The sequence below is a fragment of the Eumetopias jubatus genome, unplaced genomic scaffold (genome assembly GCF_037043125.1).
Source record: "Eumetopias jubatus isolate StellerSeaLion01/CBP00866 unplaced genomic scaffold, mEumJub1_p1.0 scaffold_4, whole genome shotgun sequence".
NCBI lineage: Eukaryota > Metazoa > Chordata > Mammalia > Carnivora > Otariidae > Eumetopias > Eumetopias jubatus.
This window is the reverse complement of record NW_028274810.1, coordinates 108200004-108226186: the sequence shown is the minus strand read 5'-3', so window position 1 is coordinate 108226186 and position 26183 is coordinate 108200004. Positions and strand designations below refer to the sequence as shown.

The following is a 26183-nucleotide window of genomic DNA, read 5'->3' as shown; positions in this document are numbered from 1 at the left end:
CGCACTCCCTTCACCAGCCGGCCTGCGCTAAAAAGTATCGCTCTCCACTTGGTGCAAGCTGCACCCCAGTCCAAGCTCCCGTGGGGCAGGTCTGGGGGTTCTCCCGGCGTCCTTCAGGGGAGGGCGGGGCCGGGCGAGGAGGATCTGAGGCGTGGCTGCGAAACCAGGGTCTCTTTCGCTTTCCCTTTTGTTCTTTCCAACGGCCACGGAAGATTCCGCGCGCGTGAGGGGAGCGCGACTTGTCGGGAGCGCTGGTTTCCGCCTGGGCCTGCGCCCCTACTGTCCTGGAGCACCTTCCCGGCTCCGCGCCCAGATTGCGCCACGTAACCTTGACCCCGCTACTCCCCTGCAGCTCCCGCGGACGCACCGACGAATCGATTCGCACGCTGGGAGCGATTGAGTCAAAGGGGCGTCCCGAGGCCAAGAAGCCCCGTGCGCCATGCAATCCACTCCCGACTGGCCCCCAACGCCGGGTGCCCTACGGCCGTCTCCTTTCCCGCACCCTGTACTGCACGTCCTCCACCGCCTGGCCCGAGCCCTGCTCTTTCCGGCTTACTGGGCGCTGGACCGGCTGCTGGGCTGCTGGGCGCCGGTGGTGCGCCCGAGCTGCCGGAGCGCGCTGACCTCAGCCGCGTGGGCCGCGGCGGCGCTGCTGCTGCTGCTCCTGGTCGGCCTGCCCCTGGCACTGCCCAGCCTGCTGCTCTGGCTGCTCCTGCAGGCTTGGCGCCGCCCCTTCTGCTACCGGCCCCCTCCGCAGTACTGGGAGCCCCCAGCGCCCTGGCGCCCCCCAGCTGAGCCCGCGCGCTGCTTTGGCTTCCTCAGCGCCAACCTGTGTCTGCTCCCCGACGGGCTAGCGCGCTTCAACAACCTGCAGCACAGCCAGCGGCGCGCCGAGGCTATAGGCGCCACGCTTCTCGCCGGCCTGCGGCCCTCACGCTATGGGATTACGGGCTCCAGTCCGCCAGGGGCGGGGACGCCCGGTGGGGTGCTGATAGCCGCGGTGCCGGCAGGTCTGGACTTCGTGTGCCTGCAGGAGGTGTTCGACCTGCGCGCGGCGCACCGCCTCGTCAGCCGCCTAGCGCCCAATCTGGGCCCGGTGCTGTACGACGTGGGCTCCTTTGGCCTGCAGCCCGGGCCGCACCTCAAGCTGCTTGGCAGCGGGCTGCTGCTGGCCTCACGTTATCCGCTGCTGCGCGCCGCCTTCCGATCCTTCCCCCACGCACGTCGCGAGGATGCGCTGGCCTCCAAGGGACTGCTTTCCGCACAGGTACAGGCCCACCGGCCGCGGCGCTCCCTGGCCGGGGAGAGGGCTGGGCGTGGGGTCCAACCGGCGAGGGTTGCTGGGGCGGTCCACGATGTTGCAGGCGCAGGTGGGCATCCTGGACGGGCGCCCCATCGTGGGCTTCCTGCACTGCACGCACTTGCATGCGCCGAGTGGTGAGCCTAGCGGACGGGATGGTCAGCACGTGGGCAGGTGCTTCTCATCCTGGCGGCGGCGGGTCCCAACCCTCGTCTGCATCTCCGCCCCCCCCCGCCCCCGCGGTTGTCCACTGCCCCAAGCATCGCGAGCCGGGTGGAGCGCCCTGGTGGGCTCACAGATCAGGGCGGGGCGGAAGGGTTGGTGGGGTGCGCATCTGGGCTCAGCCTTCCTCCCCCCACCCCCACAGGGGACGGGCCCTTGCGCTGCAAACAGCTGACGCTTCTGCTGGACTGGATGGAGCAGTTTGAAGCCGAGAGCCGCCAGAGTGGCGAAGCCGTGGCCTTCAGCGTGCTTCTGGGTGACCTAAACTTCGACAACTGTTCTTTAGGTGAGGGGGAGGCTGCGGAGGGACGGGGCCGGGTGGCCTGGCCCCGCCCACCGAGAGCTGGCCTCTCCTCGCAGACCACGCAAAGGAGCAGGAGCACGAGCTCTTCAGCCACTTCTGGGACCCCTGCCGGCTGGGCACTCGCCGGGAGCAGCCCTGGGCCCTCGGTATGGCGCCCGGGCGGGGAGAGGTCCTAGGGAGGGCTCCGGGGCCTCGGCTTCCCCGATGACCGCCCTCCCCGCCCTCCCCCAGGCACGGTGCTGAACACCTCCACTCTGCACCACTCGGTGGCCTGCTCTCCAGAGATGCTGCGGAGGTGAGTGGCGACCTGGGGGTCAGGCACCGCCCAGGACGGAGGGGAGCCCTGGCCGTGGTGACACCGCCTGTCCTCAGGGCCCTGGAGGAGGAGGGAGGACGCCACCGCTACCTGGCAGGCCCTCCCGGCAGAGGCCCGCGGGCTAAGCCCTGGCGGGGCCGGCGACTAGACTACGTCATGTACCGGGGAGCGGCCGGAGGCCCGCTGAACCCAGTAAGTGCCAGAATTCGGGGCGCTGGGCCGGCCGGGACCGAGGCGACACCTCAACCTGACTCCCTCCCCCAGGAGGTGGAGCAGGTGACTTTCAGCACCGCCCTGGCGGGGCTCACAGACCACCTGGCCGTGGGACTTCGGCTCCGAGTGTCCGCGCCCTCCTGACGCACACACGCACGCAGGCCGGGTGGAAAGACGGACACGGACACAGAGCGTGAGCCTGGCCAGTTGCCACGGGGACGGGGCGACTTCAGAGCTGTTTATTGTGGGGACCCTCCCTCACACGGCCTCCTGGGCTCTGCGGTACTCATAGACGCTGCCGCGCTCAGGGAAGGCTGGGAGCTGCTGGGGCGACCCCGGCGGCTGCGGGGCGGGGTCATCAGGGTCCCCGTAGCCCCCGCCGCCCGGTGTGTGGAGGCAGAACACGTCCTGTGGAACAGAGGGGCAGGCTCAGCGCAGGCATGCCCTCCCCGCCGGCTGCCTCCCGCTGCAGTCCCCCCGACCCCTCATCCAGAGCAGTCGGCCTGGACCACGGAGGCCCAGGGCACGCCCTCTTCCCTTAAGAAACCAAATTAAATTCAATCTCTCGTTATCTTTGCAACTCTGCTCACCCTCTGTGGAATGCGGATCAATGGGGGGCGGGCGGGCATGGGAAAGGATGGGGCTCAGTCCTTACCCCCGGGTACACGGGCACCGACGTCTTCCCCCCCAGATTCACCGTCCGGCCGTCCTTGCGGACCAGCAGGTTTAGGCCACGGGCGCCGGGCTCGCCCCCTGCGGGAGGAGGCCAGGTGAGGCGAGCCCAGGAGCCCGGAAGGGAGAGACAGAGGAGAGAGGTTGGCGGGGAGACAGGAGGCCACAGGCCGGAGGGGGCAGGGGAGCGGGGCTGCTCACCGTGGAGGCCGTAGGGCTGGAAGGCGCGGCGCTCAGTCAGCACGGACAGCAGCGCCTCCTCGCGGAAGAGCAGCTCGCGGACGACGCCATCGCCGCCCCGGAAGCGGCCGCGGCCCCCAGACCCCAGCCTCAGCTCGAAGCGGCGCACGATGACTGGGTACCTGCGCGGGCCAGGGACTCAGTGCGGCCCGCCCGGGCTCCGGGCCCCCCGCGCCGCCCCCGCTGCTCACCTGCGCTCCAGGATCTCTGGGTCGGTGATGCGCGTGTTGGTCATGTGGCTGTGCACGCCGCTGCGCCCGTGCCAGCCGGGGCCCGCGCCCGCGCCGCCGGCCACCGTCTCGTAGTAGCCCATGTGGGCATTACCCAGGGTCACATTGTTCATGCAGCCCTGGCAGGGGCAAGCAGCATTTGCGCTGGGCTGGAGGGGCATCCCCCAACAGGCCCGAGGATGCCCACCCACCCGCGCCGCACCTGCGAGGCAGCACAGGCCCCAAAGGCCCCTAGGATGACGTCCACCACGCGCTGTGACGTGAGCACGTTGCCGCCCACCACGGCCGCTTCAGGGGACGGGTCCAGAATGGAGCCTCTAGGAATCACCACGCGCACGGGCGCCAGGCAGCCCTGTGGGGGAGGGGCCAGCTCTCAGGTCAGTTGGGGAACACACGTGCCCCTCCCACCAGCACCCCCAGGATCAGTCGGTTGTTGGGCTGACCGCGCCCCCTGGAGCCCCCAGGATCATTCAGGCCGCGCGCTCCCGCGCACCTGGTTGAGCGGGATGTCGCGGCCCACCAGACAGCGGAGGCAGTAGATGAGGGCGGACAGCGTGATGGCCCGCGGCGCGTTCAGGTTGCCAAATACCTCAGGCCCCGTGCCGCTGAAGTCAAATACTGCACTGCCCTGTCCGTGGGGGGGAGGGGAGAGGTCAGCAGCAGCCAGGCAGCCACGCCTCTGATGCCCTCAGCCCTGCCGCTGCCACCGGCCGGACCTGACTCAGGTTGATCTGCACGCGGAGTCGGATGGGGGAGCCATCGTCCATGTGGTCCTCTGCTGACACCTCCAGGGGCAGGCCTCGGGCCTGCCGGGAGGTTCCAAAGGCCCGAAGCATGTCCCGCACGGCCAGCTCAGCGTTTGCCTAACAGACAGTATGTTCATCGGGCAGCCAGGCCGCCTTCCAGGTGGTGCGGGTGCTCCCCACCTACCCACCCAGCTGCCTGGGGGCAGGCACAGAGCTGCCCCCGCGCTCCTGCCCCCTCCGCCCACCTGAATATGGCCCATGTAGGCCTGCACCACATCCAGGCCATACTGCCCAATGAGTTCTCCCACCAGCTGGATGCCCTTCTGGTTGGCTGCCACCTGTGCACGGAGGTCTGAAAGGTTGTCGTGCAGGTTCCGAGTTCCACTACAGCCGGGAATCTTGCCTGGAGCCCGCAGGGCCTCAGTTACCGCTGGATGGAGGAGGTCACCACTGAGCCACCCCTGAACCCCTGGGGCTGCCTGGTCCCCTGCTCCACACCTACTTCACCCCTGCTTGGCGCTGTGTGGGCCACCCCATGTTGGCCCTTCACTGGCTCCCCAGCACCCCCAAAACCCCCAGCCTCCTCCCATGTGCTTCACCTTCTCCCACACTCCAGCCCCCCAGGGCACCCTACACCAGGACAGGCAGCTTTGCCTGTGACCTCACAGGAGCTAGGGGTTCCCCAGGGCAGGCAGGGGGTTCTTCCCTCAGCAACTCTGCTTCCGCCTTTAATTCCTCCTGCCCTACCTCCCCACCCCCCGCCCCACTCCCTCCTGCCCTTTCGGGGCTTCCCTCCCCCTCACAGGAGAAAAACGACTTCCCTTGACCCTCCCCCAGTCACACTGCCCCAGGGGCCCTCTGTCAACCACCGTGAAAGAGCATCGGCTGGCCCTCCCTACCTTCGGCTGGCCCTCCCTACCTCCCGACCAACCTCCAAACAAACCTGACCTAGGCCCCTATGCCCCCCCAGGGAGCCCCAGAGGCCGAGGGAAAGCCTCTCTCCTCTTATCTCTGACCAAGAGATGACCTCTCCTCTCTGAGCGGTCACAGTACGCTCTCAGGCTCCCTGGCCACCATGTCCTCTGTCTCGCGCCTGCACGTGTCCCTCCCGTGATCCCTGCCCTCTGCCCCCTGCTCCCCCACCCTGACCAAGGGAGCAGCCAGGCCTGGGTCACTCTGTTTGTGTGACAGCAGCCTGAGGCTGTTACCCCACCCTCCACCCTGCCCACTGCCACCCTCACTCTGGGATGCCCCCTGGGCTCCAGGGCCCCTGTACTCTCACAGCAGCTCTGAATTCTCCACTGCCCGTGTCCTGGACCATGCTGCAAAGGCCAACCTTGATCTCCAAGCCAGTTGTCCCTACCCCCCCACTTCTGCTGCCCAGCTCAAGGGCCAGCATCATCCAGGGCAACCGCGGCTGCCCCTCACTCAGCCTGGGAGGCCCACTCAGCCTGGCCTCTGGGCTGCCCTCCAAGCCCCACATCCACTCTGCACACAGGCTGAGGGCTCTCACGGTGTGCAGGCAGTGTGTAGGCAGACCAGTGCAGGCCCACAAAAGCCCTTCATGGCCACCCCACTACCCAGTGACTCACCCAGGCCCAAGAAAGTTCTCTAAGGGCCTGCAGGGCCTGGCCCCTGTCCTCACTGCTTCTCTGCAGCCCTCAGACCCAGGGCAGACACAGCTCAGACTAAGCACCGTGAGCAGCGGCCTACCTTGCAACAGACTGCTCTCCCTCCTGTGCCCAGTGCCATGGGTGTCCTGGCCAGCTCCCCGCCCCCAAAATCACTGAGGCCTTCCTGGATCCAGGCAGAGTGTGCCTCCGTTCCTCTGGTCATGGCTGCGAGATGATCTGCAACCACTGTGGGGTCGCTGCCTGGCTCCCCCAGGCTCTAGGCAGGCCTGGGCCAGTAGGCTGTGTCCCAGTGTCCCCCTGCCCCGGCCTAGCTGTAAGGGGCAGCGATGTGTGCCAGCCCACCGAATCCTACCCCCCCCCCCCCCGCCAACCATCGCCCCAACCCCACCCCCACTCACCCTCCTCCTGGAAGACTCCCCCCTGGACCAGTTTGAAAGACAGAAAGACAGCACCCTCCTGCTGCAGTGTGGTGGAGTGGGGGGGCATGGAGCCTGGTGTGATGCCCCCAATGTCTGCATGATGCCCACGGCTAGCCACGTAGAACACAGGCCGAGTCTGACCCGGCCAAAACACCTGGCGGTGGAGAGCAACCATCAACTGGATCAGCCGCCCTTGCCCCCCAGAGACACCCAGGCAGAGGTCCTCACCGGCGTGATGACTGTCAGGTCTGGCAGATGGCTGCCCCCAGCACTAGGGTGGTTGCTCAGCAGCACGTCGCCAGGGTGGAGGTCAGCCCCCAACTGCTGGATCTGAAGCCAGGAGACAGTCCCGAGTTGGAAGGGGCGGAGGTGGGGGGTGGGGTAGGGAAAGCAGAGAGGGGACCCGCCAAACCTGGAACTGCACGGTCTCCTGCATGGCGCCCAGGTGCACAGGGATGTGGGGGGCATTGGATACCAGCCCCCCATCTGGCCCGAAGAGGGCACAGGAGAAGTCCAGACGCTCCTTGATGTTGGTGGAGATGGCTGTGCGCTGCAGGATGCGGCCCATCTGCTCTGGGGGCACAGAGTGACCCAGGCGCCCGCTGGCCCCACCCCACCCACAGCACAGCCCTAGATTATGTAGAACAGGAAGAGGCAGGACCTTCAAGGCCCCAAGGATGGTGGTGGCTCACCTGCACACAGTGAGGCCACAGCCAGGCCATGCCTTGCTTGTGTGAGGGGCACCCCCTTCCTCTCCATCCCTGCCTGGAGCCTCACTGAGAACCTGGAGCCCCACATCGACCCTCCAGCTTGCCCAGCACGATAAGAAGTTGGTGCTGAGGCACAGGATTCAGGGCCCCCAGCAAGCCCCCAGCCTGCCCCTGCACCGATGGGTTCACTGTGCTGAGCCTGTTTCCTGTCCATAGGTCCCATGGCTACCAGTGGGAGTTAGGTACTCGCACTGCCCAGGGCCCGCTGGTGCACGGCGGCCAGCCATCCCAGCACCAGGGCCACACTGCCCACCCTTCCCCTGGGTCACACTCCGCCTCTCTCCGCACACCCCCGCCGTCCACACAGCCTGCACCTCCGTCTGCCTAGTACGCACACTCCCACACGCACCCCACGGGGTACAGGGCCACTGAGGGACGGTGGCAGCCACTCACCAGCAATGCTCATGAAGCGGTGCGAGAAGATGGACAGGTGGATGGGGTCCAGCTGGGCACCCACCGTGCTTGGGGCCTCAGCCCCCACAGAGATGCGGATGTCCCCCGTCTCAGTCACCTCTGCCTGGCAGCCTGGTTCCACCAGGATGGTGCTGAGGGCAGGGGCACAAGAGGCTGGAGGCGCCAAGCCAGACCCCTCATCCCAAAGAGGGACCCCATATCCCCAGGCTGGGGGACACACCAACCATAATGGGACCCCAGAGGCCTTCATATTCCTGCAGCCTTGGGCCAGAGAACCCTCCGCCAGGACCCCGAGCTCAGCCGGGCCCTGGCAGCTGTGGCCCCAGCCCTCACTCCCAGGGCCCCACCCTAGCCAGGCCTCAGCCCACCTGTTGCTGTCAATGATGAGGCAGGGCCCCAGAAGCTTGTGCCCGTAGCCCAGCTCTCCCAACAGGTATACGGGGGTTTCCTGGTACCCCCCCTCAAAGTAGCACTGGGTCATCTGAGGAGGGTGTGGGATGAGTGAGGTTCCTAGGTCCAGCTCCCTCCCTGGGTCTCCCCATCCACACCTGTCCCCATGTCCCTGTGGGTGTGGATGGGCAGGCAGAGGCAGAGCCACCCACCTTGTCTACCCGGGGAGGCCCAGTCTGAGCTTTGGGGACATCCTCAAGGCGAAGGCCACTGCGGCCAGTGCCCCTCACGCGCACGTCGTCCACCACCACTGGCCGCTCAGGGATGACGAAGCCAAACTCCCTCATGTACCTGTACGTCCACCGGCCCCGAGAGAACTCTCAGGGCAAGGTGGCCAGGCTAGCAGGCCCCCGCCAGCGCTCCCAGGACACAGTGTTTGCGTACCTCTCCACAAAGGCGGCCCCGAAGTCACCGGCCCGGGGCGAGCGGGCAGTGGCTGGGTGCTGGTGGGCAGACACCATCAGGGCACAGTCAGTGCCCTGGTAGCGTAGATGCAGGAAGCTCTCGGTGCTGATCTGGGGCCTGTGGTGGTGAGGCAGGAGGGGACTCACACAGGGCCCCCCGAGAGGACCTCCGGCCTGCCTCCCCCGGCACACAGGAGTCCAGCCCTCCATGGGGCCCCAGCACCATCCGGGAAATCAGGCGGTAAATCCAACTACGGGGTGGCTGGGATGCTGCAAGCCTGCCTGGCCAAGCCCACCCCAGCCCCTTGAGCCCCACCTGGGAAAGCCCTGGGCCCGCAGGGCGTCCACACACTGTTCCTCCAGGCGGCTCAGCCTCTGGTCCAGCTGCACAAAGGTCTCAGGCGTGTAAGGCAAGGAGCATGGCTCCTGTGCCTCGTGCACCACATCTGCCAGGGCCAGTCCCAGTGCCGACAACAGCCCGCTGTGCCTACGGGACAGGGGCCTCAGCAGTGTGGGGGTGCCTCCCGAAGCCAGCCCCCCAGCCTAGGACACATGCGCCACTCCCACGCATACCTGTGAATGTGCACAGTGTCCATGCCCAGGGCCCGGGCGATGGCACAAGCATGCTGCCCACCAGCTCCCCCGAAGCAAGCCAGAACGTGGGCTGAGGGGTCATGGCCTCGTGCCTGGGAAGCCAGAAGGGGGTCAGTGGCATACCCTACCCTATCTGGCCGCCCATCCCTCCCCCCGACGGGGTTGCCTGAGTGGGAGGCGTGGGAGTGGGGAGCAGGGCTGGAGAGCAGGGCAGACATACCTGCGTGAGTGCGCGGATGGGCCGGCACATGGCCTCGTTGGCCACACGCACGAACCCCATGGCTACCTCCTCCAGGCTCAGCAGGGAGGCCGGGCAAGGTCCATTGGTCAGGAAGCTGTTGACCTCAGTAGCCACAGCCTCCAGGGCCTTTCGGGAGGCCTCAGGGGACAGTGGCTGATCCTCTCCCGGCCCAAAAATGCAGGGGAAGGAGGCAGGCAGTAGGCGACCCAGAACCAGATTAGCATCCGTCACTGTCACGGGACCCCCTGGGAGGTGTGCAAGGTGTGGGGGTTGGGGGATGGAGATGGGGTCCGGGACCGGACAGCAGGGGTGGGGTGGGCCCAGGCAGCCCGGGAAGGGGCCCGGTGGGGCAGATACCTTCTCTTACCCTTGCGGTAGCAGGCAGGCCCAGGGTGGGCTCCTGCAGACTCCGGCCCCACCACAAAGAGGCCGGACCTGGGAGAGGGGCGACTGGACTTAGAGGCGCGTTGGGAGGCAGGGCTAGGGGACCCCAGCCCAGGTGCAGGCTGACCTGAAGAAGAGGCGGGAGCCCCCACCAGCTGCCACTGTGTTGATGTCCAGCTGGGGGGCCTGGAGGGTGACACCAGCCGTGCTGGCCTCAAAGACATGCTCAAACTCCCCAGCATAGCGGCTCACGTCGGTGGATGTGCCTGGTGGGGGGCAGGGGTATGAGGACTCCACTCACAGACCTGGATGCCCGGCACCGCCCGGCACCGCCCAGCCCTGCGGCTGAGACTCCTCCTGACCCCGCCCTTCAGCCTTCACACCTCCCATGTCAAAGCCAATGACAGGCTGGCCGCCTTCCACCTGGTAGGTGGTGGCTGAGTAGCCAACAACACCCCCAGCAGGTCCAGACAGCACAGCGCGGGAGCCACTGAAGGAATCCATGGGTGCCAGGCCACCATCAGAGCGCATGAACAGCACCTGCACGTCCTGAGGGCAAGCAGGTGGACAGTGAGGGGCTGGCCGCCACAGGGTGGGGGTGGCTGGGAGAAGGCAGGCGGGCGGGGGGGGGGGGCTCACCTTGAGCTGACCCTGGAAGCCACGGCGGAAACCCTGCACGTAACGCTGTATGGTGGGCGTCAGGTAGGCGTCGGCACAGGCCGTGTGCCCCCGGGGCACGATGCGCACCATGGGCATGGCCTCCGAGGACAGTGATACGTGTGTGAAGCCCAGCTCCTGGGCCAGTGCGCCCACCTGCTGCTCGTGCTGGGCCCACCTGTTACAAGGACCCAGTGGTACACTGCCTCCTGCCCACAGCCTCCTGCCCGCCCCCCAGGGCCCCCGGCCAGCCCACACTCACGTGTAGGAGTGCATGAGCACCACGGCCAGGCTGCGAATGCCTCGGGACAGGAGCCCCTCCAGCTTCCCACGCAGACCCCCGAGGTCCACGGGCTGCTGCACCTCCAGCAGGTCCCCTGTGCAGCCTGCCAGGAAGCCTGTCACCACCCCATCAAAGGCCTAGGAGGGCCTGCTACTCCCACCCCCCGACACGGGAGGCATCCGCACCTTTGATAGGTGTCCCTGCGCCCGGCTCCCCACGATACAGCACCACACGCTCGTCCACCTCCAGCACCTCTTCATACAGTACCTCAGGCATGGGCACCGCCTGGGGGCAGGCAGAAGCTCAGAGGAAGCCCAGGCCTGAGGGTCCTTGCTGGGGTCCTGTGTGGGTGGGGCAGTGCGGGCGAGGGGATGTGTCCCAACAGGCCAGCCAAGAGGCCCAGGAGACACAGTCAGACAGGGCGGCCCCAGCAAGGCCCACCCAGGGGGCGGCTCTCTGCCCTGGGGCACCTGAGTGTAGCCAACTGCCCCACCCCCACAAGGGCAGCTCCCTCTGGGAACCCAGCAGGGGAGGTGGGGGGAGGGGAGTGGGAGGGTCGGGAGGGTGGGCTCCTACCCCTCACACGGAGCAGTTTGTCTCGGGTCGCTCCACACCCACAATCCAGGACAGGGCACGGTGGCAGGCAGGAACAGGGCTACCTGTGAGTACTCTGAGGGCTTGGGGGACACAGCGCCTGCTATAGAAGTGCTGGAACCTCCCTCCTCTCTGCCTTTCAGCTGGTGGCCTTGGGCCGGCACTGGCCCTTCCAAGGACTGCCCTCCCCGAGGGGCCATGAGCTGCTGGACCCAGCACCAGCTGGAGTGGGTGAGCTCACCAGATCAAAGAGGTCCTCTCGGGCCTGTGTGCCCACGTGCAGCAGGTCTCGGAAGCCACGTGTCACCAGCAGGGCCACCCGCTCCCCCCGCCGCTCCAGCAACGCATTGGTGGCCACTGTGGTGCCCATGCGGATGCTGGCAATGCGACTGGTGTCCAGCGGCCGGTCCCGGGGCAACAGCATGCCCCCCTCCTGGGAACCACATGGTTAGTGTCAGTCAGGCTTCTGGTTCCCACGTCCCGCCCCACACCGCCACTCTGCCCTGGCCACCTGCTCCAGGATGCGGCGGATGCCCTCAGTCGGTGCGTCTACATAGTTGGCAGGGTCCTCCGAGAGCAGCTTCAAGACCCTCACATGCCCCCCGGGGCACTGGGCAAAGACATCTGTGAAGGTGCCTCCGCGGTCGATGGCAAAATGGAAACGGCCCTCGGGGCTGCCCATGATAGGGCTGGAGTCCAGCAGCGACTCTTCAGGCGGTAGTCCTGGGAGAACTGGACAGAGACGGCAGATCAGGCCAGAGGCCTGGGGGTCATCCACAGCTTGGCAGCCTTGGGCAGAGCTGGGATGGGGAGAGAATGGGGGGCGGTTGCGGGTCCAGAAGGGGCCCTGGGCAGAGCGAGAGCTGCAGACCCAGCTCAGAGGGCAGCCTGAAGGGCGGCCAGAGCTGGGTAGATGGGGGCGCCAGACCTAATGCCCCTCATTACCCGGTTCCCAGTGCCCGGGCCTGCGGCCGAAACCCCCGGCCCGGAACAGGCCTTTCGGAGCTGGACGCGCCACGGAAGCCTGCGGGCTGGTGGGTCTCCGCTCTCTGAGCACGAAGAAGCACGGGGGCCGGGGGCGGGTGAGGGAAGCCCCACTCCCAGCTGCTCGACCTTGGGGCCCAGGCCCTGTGGGACGCGGGGACGGGGCGGGGCCTGCGCAGGCGGCGGGGCGGGGCCCGCGGCCGGGGGGCGGGAAGCGGCGGGGCTGTGGGGGCAGCGCGGCCGAGGCGGGGTGGGGAGGAGAGGGGCCGAGAACGTCCCGGTGCAAGGCCCACCTGGCGGGTCGGCTCCGACGCTCGCTGTCTGTTCGCGCCGCGCTCCCTCCCAGCCCTGCCCGCGCCCGCCCCCGTCCCCAGCCCGGAAGCGGAGCCCGCCCCCCGCAAGACCGGTCCGGGCGCTCACGGCCCTCCGGGTTGCGTAACGCTCCGCTTGCCGGGAGCAGCCTCCTTCCTCCGCCGGGAGCCCCCCCTCCCCGGAGGACGGCGGGGCGCGGGGCCGAGCTGGGCTAGGGGCGGCGCTGTGCTGGGCACCTGGGTTCCGCCGGCCGTCAGGCCCTAAACCCGCCCACAGATCGCCGAGCCTAGGAGCCCTGGCACCCACCCTGGGTGCCCCGGGGCAGGGAGAGCAGAATGCTCCGCAAAGAAAGAATAGCCCGACGAGCTCTAACTGCGCCCTGGCGCGAGGCAGTTACGCCGCGGGAGGGCCCACCAGCGCGCACCCTGCAGAACCCCCTTGCTTGCAGGTGCTGTGGGCAAGGGCCCCTCCACAAACCATCAATACCCCTGCCGCCCGTCCAAGGCCAACCCTGCCACAGCCTAGGCTGGGCTGTGGGACCCTCACCACAGCAGGGCTGATGTCCCCAAAAGCCGCGGCCAGTGCCCTGACGACGGGGCGGAAGGCTGTCCCACCCTGGCCTGTTTCCCCACGCGCAGAAAGGTGCCCAAGCTTGGAGTGGGCTCAAACTGTGCAGGGCCTTTTAGACCCCCTAGAGGGAAAGGTGGGGATGGGGGGGAGGGAGGCGTCCCAAGCAGAGGGAACAGTGGGTGAAGGGGGCTTCACCTAAAGTGCCAGGCCAGATAGCCAGATCAGCAGGGCCCCCCCCCGCCCCACAACACTTCCCCATCCCCTGTGAGCCGTGCTGGCCCTGGAGGCCTGCTTGGTCCTGGAAGGTGAGAGGGAGGGGGGCTGAGTCGGGAGCACAGGCTTTGGGCTGCACCCCAGGCTGCAACAGGGAGGGCTCCCTTCTGCCTGGTGGCCTTTGACAGCCTCAGCATCATCTTCCACGTGGTGGGGGAGGGAAAGGAGACATGGTTTTGAAAGAACTGTACCAAGAAAGATACATGAGATCCAGTGACTCAGGGTAGTGCCAGGGTCTGTGACCTCTGCCCACACCTCACACCTTCTGACGGTGGCCCACGGCCTCCTCCACCAGCCCAGGTTCCAGGCGGGGTCTTCCCACGTCCAGCCCTGCTTGGGCCAAGTGTGGAGGACTTGAGCTCCCCAGCACACAGGGATTGGCCCTGGGATCAGGCACACGGGACCCACGTCCCCAAGGATGGGCTGTGACCACATCCAGATGACTGTGTACCCAGCGTACCCAGGGGCAGGTCCAGCCATGGTAGCACCCCCAGACCTCTACCACATTGACCCCCTTATCACCTTCCCCATCCCTCACGTCCAGCTGGAGCCCTGCTGGCCTGGCTATCTGGCCTGGCCCTACAGCCACGATGCAGGGCCTCTCCCTCCACCTGCTCTGAGCAAACCGAGACGGTGGTCAGCAGCCCCACTTCAGTCAGAACCCCCACCTGCAGCCCCCACCACATCTCCTTCCATTCCCCCACAGCAGCTGCACCGCTAACGGCCCACGCACTCTCCCACAAGACTGGGTGATTGCCCCACCAGATTCCCCGCACGGCCTGTCCATCCTGGTGCTCAGCTGAGGAGCCACCCAGACATGACCCCGCCCGTGGCCACCACCACCTGGGGTACTCTACTCGGCCCAGCCTTTTCACTGCCCACAGGTACCGCCCCAGCAGCACCCCCACACACACCCGTCTTCACCCCGTGGTTGATGACTGTCAGCACACAACCATACCTCTAAAGTCCCCGTCCCCACACCCTTCCAGCAGCACCCAGCTACTCTGCTCCTAGGGTGCGCCTCCCTGGAGGTGTCCACCTTCCGCCTCCACTCACCTCCTGGCTCTCTTGACCTCGCCTCCACGGAGATCGTATCTGGCAAGACCAAAGAAGGCCCCCCAGCCGCCCCGGTGCCCAGTCCTCTGACCACGCCGCACCTCCACCCATCCCCCAGTTGTGTGTCTGGGAGGCACCTTCGGCGTTGGGTTCTTGACCTGCCTCCCTGACTTCCTCCTGCCAGCCTCCTTCACCACACCTTCTTGATACGTGCGTCCTGAGAAGTTCCCCTATGCTATGGCCTGAATTGTGTCCCCCCAGAATTCGTATGTTGAAGCCTACCCCACAGTGGGATGGTATTTGAAGGCGGGACCTTTGGGAGGTGGTTAAGTCATGAGGGCGGGGCCCCACGATGGGATTAATGCCCTTATAGGGAGAGACGGAAGAGACTGCATGTTCTCTCCAGAATGTGAGGCTACAGCCAGATGGCGGCCAGCTATAAGCCAGCACCTGAGCCTCACCAAGAGCCCCGCCAGCACCCTGGGCTCCGACTCCCCGGCTCCAGAGCTGTGGGGCGCGAATTGTTGAAGTCATCCAGCCTGCAGAGTTTCCATATAGCAGGCCAGACTGTGTGCATCACAGCCCCAGTCACCCTGTGTCCCCTGTCCATGGGACCAGAGGGTCTCTCAGCAGCAGGGAGGAACAGTGTGCCGGCATCGGCATGCCCCCCGGCCCCCCACCCCGCTGTATCTCCCGTGGATCTGCACCACGCTGCAGGCTTCCCTGCAGCATGGTGCCTGTCCCTGTGAGAACCAGGGTCCCCGCAGCCTGCCCACACCAGAGGCAGGGCCCTACTTGCCAAGCTCAGACCAAACTCTGGGAGCTGCCCTCACCCACTTTCTCACCCACCACACCCAGCCTGCCGAAGGCCTGCTGTTAATCGACCTTCAGTCCCCGCCCTAGCCCAGCCTGTCACTTCTCACCAGGAGAACTGTCCACCACCCCCACCCCATCCCATCAGTCAGGGAGCCCAGGGGGCACAGGCCAGGGGCACAGATCCTGCCGTCAGGTTCCTTCTGACCTGTAGGGCCCTCCTGGTCCTCGTCTGCCCTCCCCTTCACCTGCTGGCTCAGCACAATGCCTCAACACACCCAACTTGCTGCCACCTCAGTGCCTTTGCACAGACTAACCCTCAGCTTGACCCTGGCCTTGTGGCTCCTTCACTTTGGTCCAGCTCTGCTCCAACATTGCTTTCTCCCTGCTGCACTTCCTTCAGATCACCCCCCAGCACCTTCAGCACCCAACAGGCCATTGCCCCCTGGAAGCAGCGCTTCCCTCCTCTTTTCATGCTCTTGGCACAAGTCGAACAAGTGAAGCTTCGTGGGCCTCTGAGAAGAGTGCCTGCAGGCCCTGGCACTCCTTACCTCTTTCGGCATCCTTGAACTTGATGGTTCTGCGCCGGCACGGCCGGGGGCTGGCGGCCACCTCAGCCAAGATCCCAGAACCACAGAAGCCCAGGCTGCTGCCCCGGTTCCGAAGCACCAGCTTCAGCTCCTGGTTCTCCTGGATGAGCTGCACAAGCCGTCGCAGCTCTTCGTTCTCCTGCGCCAGCCGCTGGATCTCCTGCCGCAGGCCCTCGTAGCTGCTGAGGAGGGACATGCCCGGCATCAGGGGCAGCAGCTGCCAGCAGCTGGTGGGCTGGCCAGGGACAGCAGACCAGACCCCATCATTGTGAGGTCAGCGGCCACCCTGCCCCCCATGCCTCAGCCGCATTCTGTGGCCCAGCAGTTCCGACTGCCTTGAGCAGGGCATACCTGACCTCTGACCTCTGGCCCCTGATGGCCAAATGACTAGGGCCTGGAGTCCTTCTAGGAAGGCCCTCCTGGAGGGTGAAAGCTTCTTTTTTTTAATTTAATTTAATTTTAATTCAATTAATTAACATACAGTGTACTATTCATTTCAGAGGTAGAGATCAGTGATTCATCAGTCTTATATAATACCCAGTGCCGAATACATCACATGCCCTCCTCAATGTCCATTCCCCAGGTACCCCATCCCCCCACCCCCACCCCTCTAGCAAGCCTTAGTTTGTTTCCTGAGATTAAGAGTCTCTTATGGTTTGTCTCCCTCTCTGATTTCATCTTGTTTTATTTTTTCCTCTCTTCCCCTATGATCCTCTGTTTTCTTAAATAATACGTTATCAGTGAGATCATATGATAATTGTCTTTCTCTCTTTTTTTTAAGATTCTTATTTATTTATTTGACGGAGAGAGACACAGCGAGAGAGGGAACATAAGCAGGGGGAGCGGGAGAGGGAGAAGCAGACTCCCCGCTGAGCAGGGAGCCCAATGCGGGGCTGGATCCCAGGACCCTGGGACCATGACCTGAGCCGAAGGCAGACGCTTAACGACTGAGCCACCCAGGCGCCCTGATAATTGTCTTTCTCTGATTGGCTTATTTTGCGTAGCATAATACCCTCTAGTTCCATCTACGTTCTTGCAAATGGTAAGATTTCATTTTTTGATGGCTGCATAATATTCCATTGTGTATATATACCACATCTTCTTTATCCATTCAGCTGTAGATGGACATCTTGGCTCTTTCCACAGTTTGGCTATTGTGGACATTGCTGCTATAAACATCGGGGTGCACGTACCCCTTCGGATCCCTACATTTGTATCTTTGGGGTAAATACCCAGTAGTGCAATTGCTGGATCGTAGGGTAGCTCTATTTTCAACTTTTTGAGGAACCTCCCTACTGTTTTCCAGAGTGGCTGCACCAGCTTGCATTCCCACCAACAGTGTAGGAGGGTTCCCCTTTCTCCGCATCCCCGCCAACCTCTGTCGTTTCCTGACTTGTTAATTCTAGCCATTCCGACTGGTGTGAGGTGGTATCTCATCGTGGTTTTGATTTGTATTTCCCTGATGGTGAGTGATGTGGAGCATTTTTTCATGTGTCTGTTGACCATTTGGATGTCTTCTTTGGAGAAGTGTCTGTTCATTGGAAGCTACTTTATCCCAGCCTGGCACAGATGTGTTGGTAGGGAAAGGGAGTAAAAGGTACAGGCATCCCCATGGCCACCAGTGGCAGCATCTCCACCTGCCTGTGCCAGGTCATGGGGCCAGGTGACTGGGCATGGTCCCCGAGGTGGTCACAGTGTCTGAAGGGGCCAGGAGAGAGGGTGTTTGAGCTGCCCTGAAGGAGGGGGCTCTTCTGGCCTACCAGCCCCAGGAGCTGCACAGTGAAGATCAGGGTGGGTCAGAATTCCAGGGACATGGCGTGAGTCAGCAAGTGCGTTAGGATGGGGCTGGAAGCAAAGAGAGGGACCAGGTGCTGCTGAGCCTGGGGCAGGGGTGGTCGGGGAGCAGTGCACTGGGAGGCCAGGCGCCCTGGGGGAGGCAGCACAGACGGACACAACCTCATGGAGAGGGCAGGGCGGGCAGCAGGGAGCCCCTGAGAAAGGGCTGAGGACAGCAGATTCCCAGTTGCAGGGGAGCCACCCCAAAGGGTAGCATGGGGTTTACAGTTTAGACCCCACCAAGGACTTCCTTCTCTCACCCGGTGGGCCTTCTAACGGGACAGTTCTGTGCTCTTGCTGTCCTTCCCTGTCCTTTTCTCAGTTACGATTAGTATTTATTTCACATCATCATTTCCTTTGTGCTGGTCTGCTCAGTGCAGTTTCCACCTGTTAACCATTAGGTTCTCCTGGGAACGGCAAGCTCTGGGGGGAGGGTCTTCACAGCGCTGGCCGTGGAGGGGGCGCCTCTAACAGCAGCGTTCCAGGGGACGGGGTGGCAACTGCACTTAAGCTCAATGGAAATTATGACCATTTTAATAGTTCCTATAACTAGGAAATATCCTAATTCTAAGGATTATGGAGCAGGGACTAAAGATCTTAGCTCAAAGGAGTGACAGGCTCAGGGCCATCAACCTCCAACTCAGACACTCTCAGAGTGGGGACTGTGGTAAGCAGAATTCTAAGGCCCCCAAGGATTCCTGCGCTGGTGCCCATGCCCGGCATAATCCCAGAATAAAATGGGTTTTACACCCATGATAAGATTATTCATATGGCACAGCTGAGGTATAAAGGGAGATTATCTTGGATGAGACTTACTGAATTAGATGGGCCCTTAAAAGAATAGGTCTCTTCTGGGGCGCCTGGGTGGCTCAGTCGTTAAGCGTCTGCCTTCGGCTCAGGTCATGGTCCCAGGGTCCTGGGATCGAGCCCCGCATCGGGCTCCCTGCTCCGCGGGAAGCCTGCTTCTCCCTCTCCCACTCCCCCTGCTTGTGTTCCCTCTCTCGCTGTGTCTCTCTCTGTCAAATAAATAAACAAAATCTTGAAAAAAAAATTAAAAAAAAAAGAAAGAAACAGTGGAGGGCAGGAAACAATGAGATGACATATTCAGTCGTTCTTTTAATGACTCAAGCAAGAATCTTAAATTCTGGAAAGTGATCTTTGGGAAATTAAAGTAAAATAAAGGCAGTCCAAGACAAACAAAGACAGAGAATTTCCTGCTAGAAGACCTGCCTCACAAGAAATACTAACGAAAGTTCCTCACAAGATGGAGGCATGAAAGATCCTGAACTCATTTCCTTCCAAGGACGCAACAAATTTACAATTGCATATGGAAGAATTCCTTCTGAAAAAGCCCTGAAAACTGGATGAGCAGAGCCTCCACAACAAAGGACAAAAAGGCAGCATTGAAATGGGTAGGAGTGGGGCGCCTGGGTCGTTCAGTCGGTTAAGCGTCTGCCTTCGACTCAGGTCATGATCCCAGGGTCCTGGGATCCAGCCCTGCACCAGGCTCCCTGCTCAGTGAGGAGTCTGCTTCTCCCTCTCCCTCTCCCTCTGCCTCTCCCCCTGCTTGTGGGCAAAGGAAACCATCACCGAAAGGAAAAGGCAACCTACTGAACAGGAGAAGATATTTGCAAGTCATCCATCTGCTAAGGGGTCAATATTTAAAATATATAAAGAATTCGTACAACTCAACAATAAAAAGAAAAGCAACCTGATTAAAAAATGGGCAGAGAATTTGAATAGACATGTTTCCAAAGACATGCAGATGACCAACAGACACATGAAAAAACATTCAACATCACTACTTATTAGGGAAATGCAAACCATAGCCACAATGAGAGATCACCTCACGCCTGTTAGGATGGCTAATGTCAGAAACACAAGAAATAACAAGTGTTGGCAAACGTGGGAAAAAGGGAACCCTTGTGCACTGTTGGTGGGAATGCTAATTGGTGCAACCACTGTGGAAAACAGTATGGAGTTTATTCTTTTTTTTTTTTTTTAAGATTTTATTTATTTATTTGACAGAGAGATAGAGAGCACAAGTAGGCAGAGTGGCAGGCAGAGGGAGAGGGAGAAGCAGGCTCTCTGCCGAGCAGGGAGCCGGACATGGGGCTCGATCCCAGGACCCTGGGATCATGACCTGAGCCGAAGGCAGCCGCTTAACCGACTGAGCCACCCAGGCGCCCTGGAGTTTATTCTTTAAATAAGAATAGAAATACCCTACGATCCAGCTATTCCACTCCTGGGTATTTAACTGAAGAAACCAAAAACACCAATTCAAACAGGTATCTGCAGGCTTATGGTCATGGCAGCATTATTTACAATAGTCCGGATATAGAAACAACCCAAGCGTCCATCGGTGGATGAATGGATAGAGGGTGTGGTGTACACGCACGCGCACTGTAGAATATTACTCAGCCAGAAAAAAAAAAAAAGAATGAAATCTTGATGTTTTCCAGCACACGGATGGATCTTGAGGGTATAATGCTGCATGAAATAAGTCAGATAAAGGCAAATACATGATTTCACTCATGTAGAATCTGAACAAACAAATCGACACGTAAACTCGTGGATGCAGAGAAGGGGCTGAGGGCCACCAGAGGGAAGGGGTCGGGGTGGGTGCGGTGGGTGCGGGGTGTCAGTTGTAAGTTCCGGTGGTGATCACTTCGCAGTGTATACAGACGTCAGGTATAAGGTCGTAGACCTGAAGCTTACATGTGGTGTTAGATACCGCTTTTACCTCCATTTTAACAACGAGAAAGTCCTTCAAGCTGAGAAGGAAAGGCGTGGAGTCCAGTTACTCGGCGCAGCCATGCTGTGCCAGGCCCGGACCGGTAGAGCTGCGAGCTAACAAGCTGGTGTGGACTGAAGCCACCGGCTACGTGTCACTAGCGGACTAGCACCTGTGGTAAATGCAGAACTTGACCGTAAAGCAGCAGGGCTGCAAGGGAGCCGGCACACGCCCCAAGGCCCGGGTCGGGGGCCCGCGTGGACACACTGGGAGCCGCCCAGACTGCCGCCAGCCCTCCTCCTGGCAGAAGCAGCCCCTCCCGCCTCGCCAGAGGACGCGTAGACGCCGACCCTGGCTGCTGCGTGGAGACACACTTCCTACCCTCGCCGTAAGAAACGAGGCCCAGTTACCATCCCCTGGGCTGGGAGCTGGCCTTGTGCCTTACTTGACCAGAAGAATGTGGTAGAAGTAAGCCTTGACCTTGAGAACCCGACAGGGGCAGGACTTCCGGGAGGGCTATGTGACCCCCTCACTCTGGGTTTTGACCAGAGGGCACACGGCGTTTATTCTAGGAGGTCTGCTGTCTGGGTGAGAGCAGCAGAACCCAGGGCACTGGGGCCAGAGCCTCCTCCCTCCCAGCCGGGGTTCCCAGGCCTGGAAGCTCCACCCTGAGAGCGTGCGGCCAACCGCTGGGCAGAGGGTCCACATTGGGCAGGACACGCACCACGCCCCCCACACCCGCTGGCAGAGCAGGGGCCTTCCTCTGGGAGAAGCAGCCTCCCCCGGACGCCGCCGCCAGTGAGAGGCTGCCTGGTGGCGTGGCAGCACAGGCTGACTTCCTCAGGGTGAGTGTGCCGATGTCGGAGACGGGGAGATCCTCGCGGTGAAGAATGAGTAAAGCTGAAGGCTTGAAACAGCACACGTTTATTCTCTTACAGTGCTGGAGGCCGGAAGCTCAGGCAGTCTTGTGGATTAAAATTGAGGTGTTTACAGGATGGGTCCTTCTGGAAGTTCCAGGGGAGCAATCACTGGGTGCAGCGTCCAGCACTTGGGGCTGCATCACTCCAGCCTCTGTCCCCACCGTCACTTTGCCTACGCTTCTCCTGTAACCGAGTCTCCCGCTGCTTCTGTCTTACAAAGATACTCATGATTACACTGAGGGCCCGGCTGGGTAATCCACAACAATCTTCCCACCTCAAGATCCTTAACTTAACCCTCCCTGCAAGGTTCCTTTTGCCATATAAGGTAACATTCCTGGCTTTCAGGGATGAGGATCTAGATCTCTGTGGAAGGTATTCTTCTGCCTGTGGCAAGGGCTGACATGAGGCATTCCCCGACCACACACTGATCCATTGGCAAAGGATGGTGCTTCACTGGTGGGGGGAGCTTAAGCCCAAGCTTTGCCCAGTTGGTGGAGGAACCCCAAGCTGCGCCTTCCAGATGGGACTTCTAGGAAGCCAGGCTTCAATATAAGACCCGGAGGTTGGAGCAAGGGGTCCAAGTAGTGACATCATAGATGCACACTGTGGAGGAATAGACTTCCCAGGAGAGTCCAACAAGCCACCAGACTAATAAACTAACAAAACAGCAGGATCAACAAGCCCGAGGAGAGACTGGCTAATCATGCTCTAGAGTCACTATAATAGATCATCTCGAATGTCCAGTTTTCAACAAAAAGTTATGAGACACGCAAAGAAACAGAAGAATGCGGCAGCTGCCTGGGAGAGGTAGGTAACAGGAACTGCCTTTGAAGCCCAGATGTTGGGCTTAGCAGACAAAGACACCAAAGCCTTGCTTAGGCGGGCGCCCACGAGCAGGGTGGCTGCAGGGCAGGGGCGGTCCTGCACAGGTGCCACTGCTATTGCTGGAACCCCAGCCCAGGATCCCCTGGACCCCTCCGCCTGGGGCCCCTCTGCTAGCCCCTCCACCCGAGGCTCGCCCATCACCTTACTTCCCACTGGCATGTGCTGCACACGAGGGCCCCACGTTAGAGCTGACGGCCTGTGGCAACGAGCTCATGATCCTGGGACTCACCTGTCTTCCCAAGTCCCCCATCAACCTAATGGAAAAGTGACCATCAGTGGAGGGTCCTGCACACTCCCAGCTGGTTAGTGGCCCCTCTGAGGGTGGGACACCATTGGGATGTGTCTGTCTTCAGGGGTCAGGTCTGTGGGGACAGGCTCACCCTGCACTCACACAGCCCCTTCCAGGGTGGGGCCTCACATTTAGTAAAATTTGCAAAAATGAAATAATCACCGTCGGTGAAAGCTCTCTTCCCACCACAGCCCGCTTTCAGTCACTCCGTCTGTGCTGCATGGAACTGGAGGGGCACTGCTCAGGAGGTCGAACTGGGGCGACATTTAGTCTGGGTTTAGCAGGGACAGCCACGTCCTGGAATGGTTAAGCTATTGCCGTCAGTCTGGTGTGCAAATGGCTTCCAGGGACACATGGGCCTCCCTCCGCACTGTGCAACAGGACACCTTGGGCTGATGGAACTGGCTAATGAGTGTCATCAGTTCAAAAAATATCTAAGGTCATTTAGTCACAAACAAGAAAACCACAAAGGCCCTGAAATCTTAGGGCTCATATGTAGATGAAATTTGATAGAGGGCTCCTCAAATTTAACAATTCTAAAAACTTACACCATATTTTTTTTAAAGATTTTATTTATTTATTTGACACAGAGAGACACAGCGAGAGAGGGAACACAAGCAGGGGGAGTGGGAGAGGGAGAAGCAGGCTTCCCGCGGAGCAGGGAGCCCGACCGGGGGCTCGATCCCAGGACCCCAGAATCATAACCTGAGCCGAAGGCAGATGCTTAACGACCGAGCCACCCTGGTGCCCCAAAACTTACACCATATTACCCACAGGAGCCATTATCTGAAAACAACCTTTCTAAGCTATAGTAAAAAAAAAAAAAACAGAAACAAAAAAACCTTAATCAAACATGTTAGAAAAGAGACTGAATTATCTTCTCTCTGTAGATAGACGATGACATCACAAAAATGTCATCTTTTTATTTTAAGTAACGTCTACACCCAATGTGGGCTTGAACTCACAACTCGGAGATCAAGAGTTGCACGCTCCCCCGACTGAGCCTGCCAGGCGCCCCAAACGTTGTCATCCTAATAGACCATCAGAGCATGCATCCAAAAAGCATAAGGGAAATGTGTTACAGAAATATTTCAGGAAATAATTCATGACATTACGTTGGTTCTCTGTGTTTTGTGATGTTTGTGATACTGGCCAACTCTAAAAATTTATGTTACGTGTTAGGATTTCTTTTCTCACTCTATTCACTTGGTTTCAGTTATATGATTTTGTCTTCTATTTTTGAAAACAGCACTATTCAGGAAAGAGTTAACACACTGGGGCTCAGACTGCTCTCCTTTTTAAGATGCACTCAGGAGGTTAGCCTGCATCTGGGAGCTTCAATTTCAGGAAGGCTCCTGCCAATTCCCTAAGAGTGGCTCAGTGAGCCTAATCTGTACAAACAAATATGGTTTATGCCTTCCTCCTAGGCACCTGGAGTTGGGGTATGTGCCAGACCCTGCCCAGCCCCCGCGAATGCCCTAAGTGCTGAGTTTCCACTTGTTGCTGGGGGGTGTAGTGTCCTGTGGAGAAGGTTCGGGAAACTGTGCTTGGTTCCCTAACTTTGCCACATGAGCCTTATTCCTTTGCTGATTTAGATTACTGTCCTTTCTCTGTAATAAATCTCAGCCACAAGTTCAACAATCTGTGCCAAATTCTACAAGCCCTCCAAGCAAATCACTGAATCCAGGAGTGGTCTTGGGGATCCCAAACATAGCTCCCAAATTTGTGTACATGTGAGGCCCCCAACCCTGGATCTACCCATGGTTACAGCACTGGGTCAGAGAGCCAAGGGGGCAGGAATGGCCTGCTAAGCTGGAGATGCTACCAGGTTGGAGGCTTAGTTCCCAGGGGTGGAGGGAACACTCCCCCTCAGTGGACACAATGAAGGTCCCACGGATCTGGAGGGAACAGCCACTGCCCGGCCCCTCTGGCCCTGTGCTGCTTAGGCTACTGAACGTCCTGGGCTACCAGCATCACTGCTATGCAACCGGGACACCTGTGGGGACACCCGTGGGGCCTCCACCCGCATCAGTGGACAGCCACTGCAGTCTCGACCCGATTACAACAGGGACAACACAAGCTCAGACTGCTGAGGGAAAACGGCCCCGTCACTCCACCCATAACCAGCTGGGTCCAGCCGAAGAACTGACAGCGGGGACATCGCGGGTGGTGAGTCACAGAGGAGGCCGGCCATCACGGCCTCAGACCAGGCGCAGGGGCAGGGCCGAGGCTGGCTCCCGGCCCGCGTGTTGCATTCATCTAGGAGACCAGTACCTTGACGGGGACACTGTGCTTGCAAGACTCGGGCTCTTGCCTGCTACAGTGTGTTCATTCTATCTGCTCTTCTTATGGCCTGATGTTGACCTTGCTTCTCTTGTGGGGCAAGGTCCATGTCCCCTCCCCTTGAGCCTGGGCACACCTTTGTGACCACCTTGACCCATATAGTCCAGTGGGAATTACACTATATGACTTCTGAGGCCAGGTCCATACGTGCCCACCTTGTTGTTCTTTGAGGTCACCTTGGAGCCCAGGCGCCATGCTTCCAGGAAGCACTGGCTGCACAGAGACACCACCGACCTGGATGAGGTCCTGACCAACAGCCAGCATCAATCACCAAAGATGTGAGAGAGGAAGCCCTCAAGACCACAGCTATCACCATTCGCAGTGACCACCCGCAGGAAAGGTCCTAAGTGCAAACGAACTAGATGAGCCCAGACAACCCTCAGGACTGCAAGACTCGATAATATAATTGCTTTTTGTTATTTGAAGTCACTAAGGTTATGCAAATGAGGAAAAGAAAGTCTTAAATGTCCTATTGATGTGGGAAACAAAGGCAGAAGAAAAGTTAAATTTCCTTACTACCTACAGCCCATTGACAAGTCCTTGAAACAGGCAGAGTGACCTTCCTCTAGGGATTCAACTGCCTCGATGTTGGCACTTTGCTAAGGGCAAGAGGCAATCCTAGGCTGACGACTCCTCCCTGATCCTGTGAGTCTACATTAACATACAAAAAGTCGTTTAGAAATCGCCTTTATCTCTAAACCCCCCAAACATATGACCCACTGATACACATCTGAAGGGTCTCATGACTAAGATTTTATTAGACAGTGATAAATGACCTTTTCCCAACAATAGCTACCCCCCTCGAGGTCCTGGAAATCTTGCTTCCAAAATTCCTTAGGGACTTAAGCTCTCCCTAACCCCCTCCCAACTTGAAAGTGTATAATGGGTCACTCCTCATGACCCCAGTACGGCTCTTTCTGCCCACAGGTTCTGTCCCTGTGCTTTAATATAATCACCTTTTTTTGGTTAAAAGAAACATTTTATTTATTTGTTAGAGAGAGAGAGCACACAAGCAGGGGGAGTGGGAGAGGGAGAAGCCGACTCCCCGCCGAGCAGGGAGCCCCATGCGGGGCTCGATCCCAGGACCCTGGGACCATGACCTGAGCCGAAGGCAGACGCCCAACCAACAGAGCCACCCAGGCGTCCCTAAAAATCACCTTTTTGCACCCAAGACATCTCGAGAATTTTCTTGGCCGTTGGCTTCAAACCCTAACATCTTTCCTACATTGCTATCTAAAGAGAATGAGGGGCACCTGGGTGGCTCGGGTGGTTAAGTGCCCTTGGCTCAGGTCATGACCGCAGGGTCCTGGGAGTGAGTCCAGCCAAGGGATCCCGCGTCAGCCGGGAGTCAGCTTCCCCCTCTGCCTGCTGCTCCCTTCTGCTCCTGCTCTCTCTAGTGAGTAAATAAAATCTTTAAAAAATAAAAATAGAAAGAATACGAGCATGCGTGTGTACGATACAAATTATGCGTCAATTTTCATGGACAAATGT

The 26183-nt window shown here is 60.5% G+C and overlaps 3 protein-coding genes across 6 annotated transcripts in view; 2 read left to right on the top strand and 1 right to left on the bottom strand.

Moving 5' to 3' along the window:
• Positions 1-437, top strand: part of SPATC1 (spermatogenesis and centriole associated 1) — a 28572-nt gene extending 28135 nt beyond the window's left edge. Inside the window, exon 8 of the mRNA XM_088022702.1 lies at positions 353-437. The gene's annotated coding sequence lies outside the window, so the exon portion shown is untranslated. The remainder of the gene's footprint in view (positions 1-352) is intronic.
• LOC114201037 (sphingomyelin phosphodiesterase 5) lies at positions 144-2935 on the top strand. The gene is made up of 7 exons (XM_028093454.2): positions 144-1267; positions 1365-1437; positions 1668-1808; positions 1883-1972; positions 2058-2121; positions 2199-2334; positions 2407-2935. Exons 1-7 carry the CDS (start codon positions 440-442, stop codon positions 2497-2499), a joined length of 1425 nt encoding a protein of 474 aa, XP_027949255.2. The 5' UTR covers positions 144-439; the 3' UTR covers positions 2500-2935.
• OPLAH (5-oxoprolinase, ATP-hydrolysing) lies at positions 2550-14364 on the bottom strand. Of its 4 annotated transcripts, none has more exons than XM_028093450.2 (27): positions 14283-14364; positions 11599-11819; positions 11329-11520; positions 10679-10778; positions 10473-10596; positions 10193-10388; positions 9937-10102; positions 9681-9819; positions 9537-9604; positions 9149-9414; positions 8908-9020; positions 8651-8821; positions 8315-8452; positions 8083-8221; positions 7849-7961; positions 7460-7611; positions 6709-6869; positions 6525-6626; positions 6276-6450; positions 4489-4673; positions 4214-4360; positions 3991-4125; positions 3700-3849; positions 3459-3616; positions 3229-3389; positions 3011-3108; positions 2550-2763 (listed from the first exon to the last, which is right to left on the bottom strand). In XM_028093450.2, the coding sequence occupies exons 2-27, from the start codon at positions 11767-11769 to the stop codon at positions 2614-2616; spliced, it is 3870 nt and encodes a 1289-aa protein (XP_027949251.1). In that variant the 5' UTR covers positions 11770-11819; positions 14283-14364; the 3' UTR covers positions 2550-2613. The 4 variants fall into 4 exon arrangements, with proteins under 4 accessions (XP_027949251.1, XP_027949249.1, XP_027949250.1 ...); XM_028093448.2 differs by lacking the exon at positions 14283-14364 and adding an exon at positions 12365-12432; XM_028093449.2 differs by lacking the exon at positions 14283-14364 and adding an exon at positions 12033-12200.
• Positions 14365-26183: the final 11819 nt, after the last annotated feature.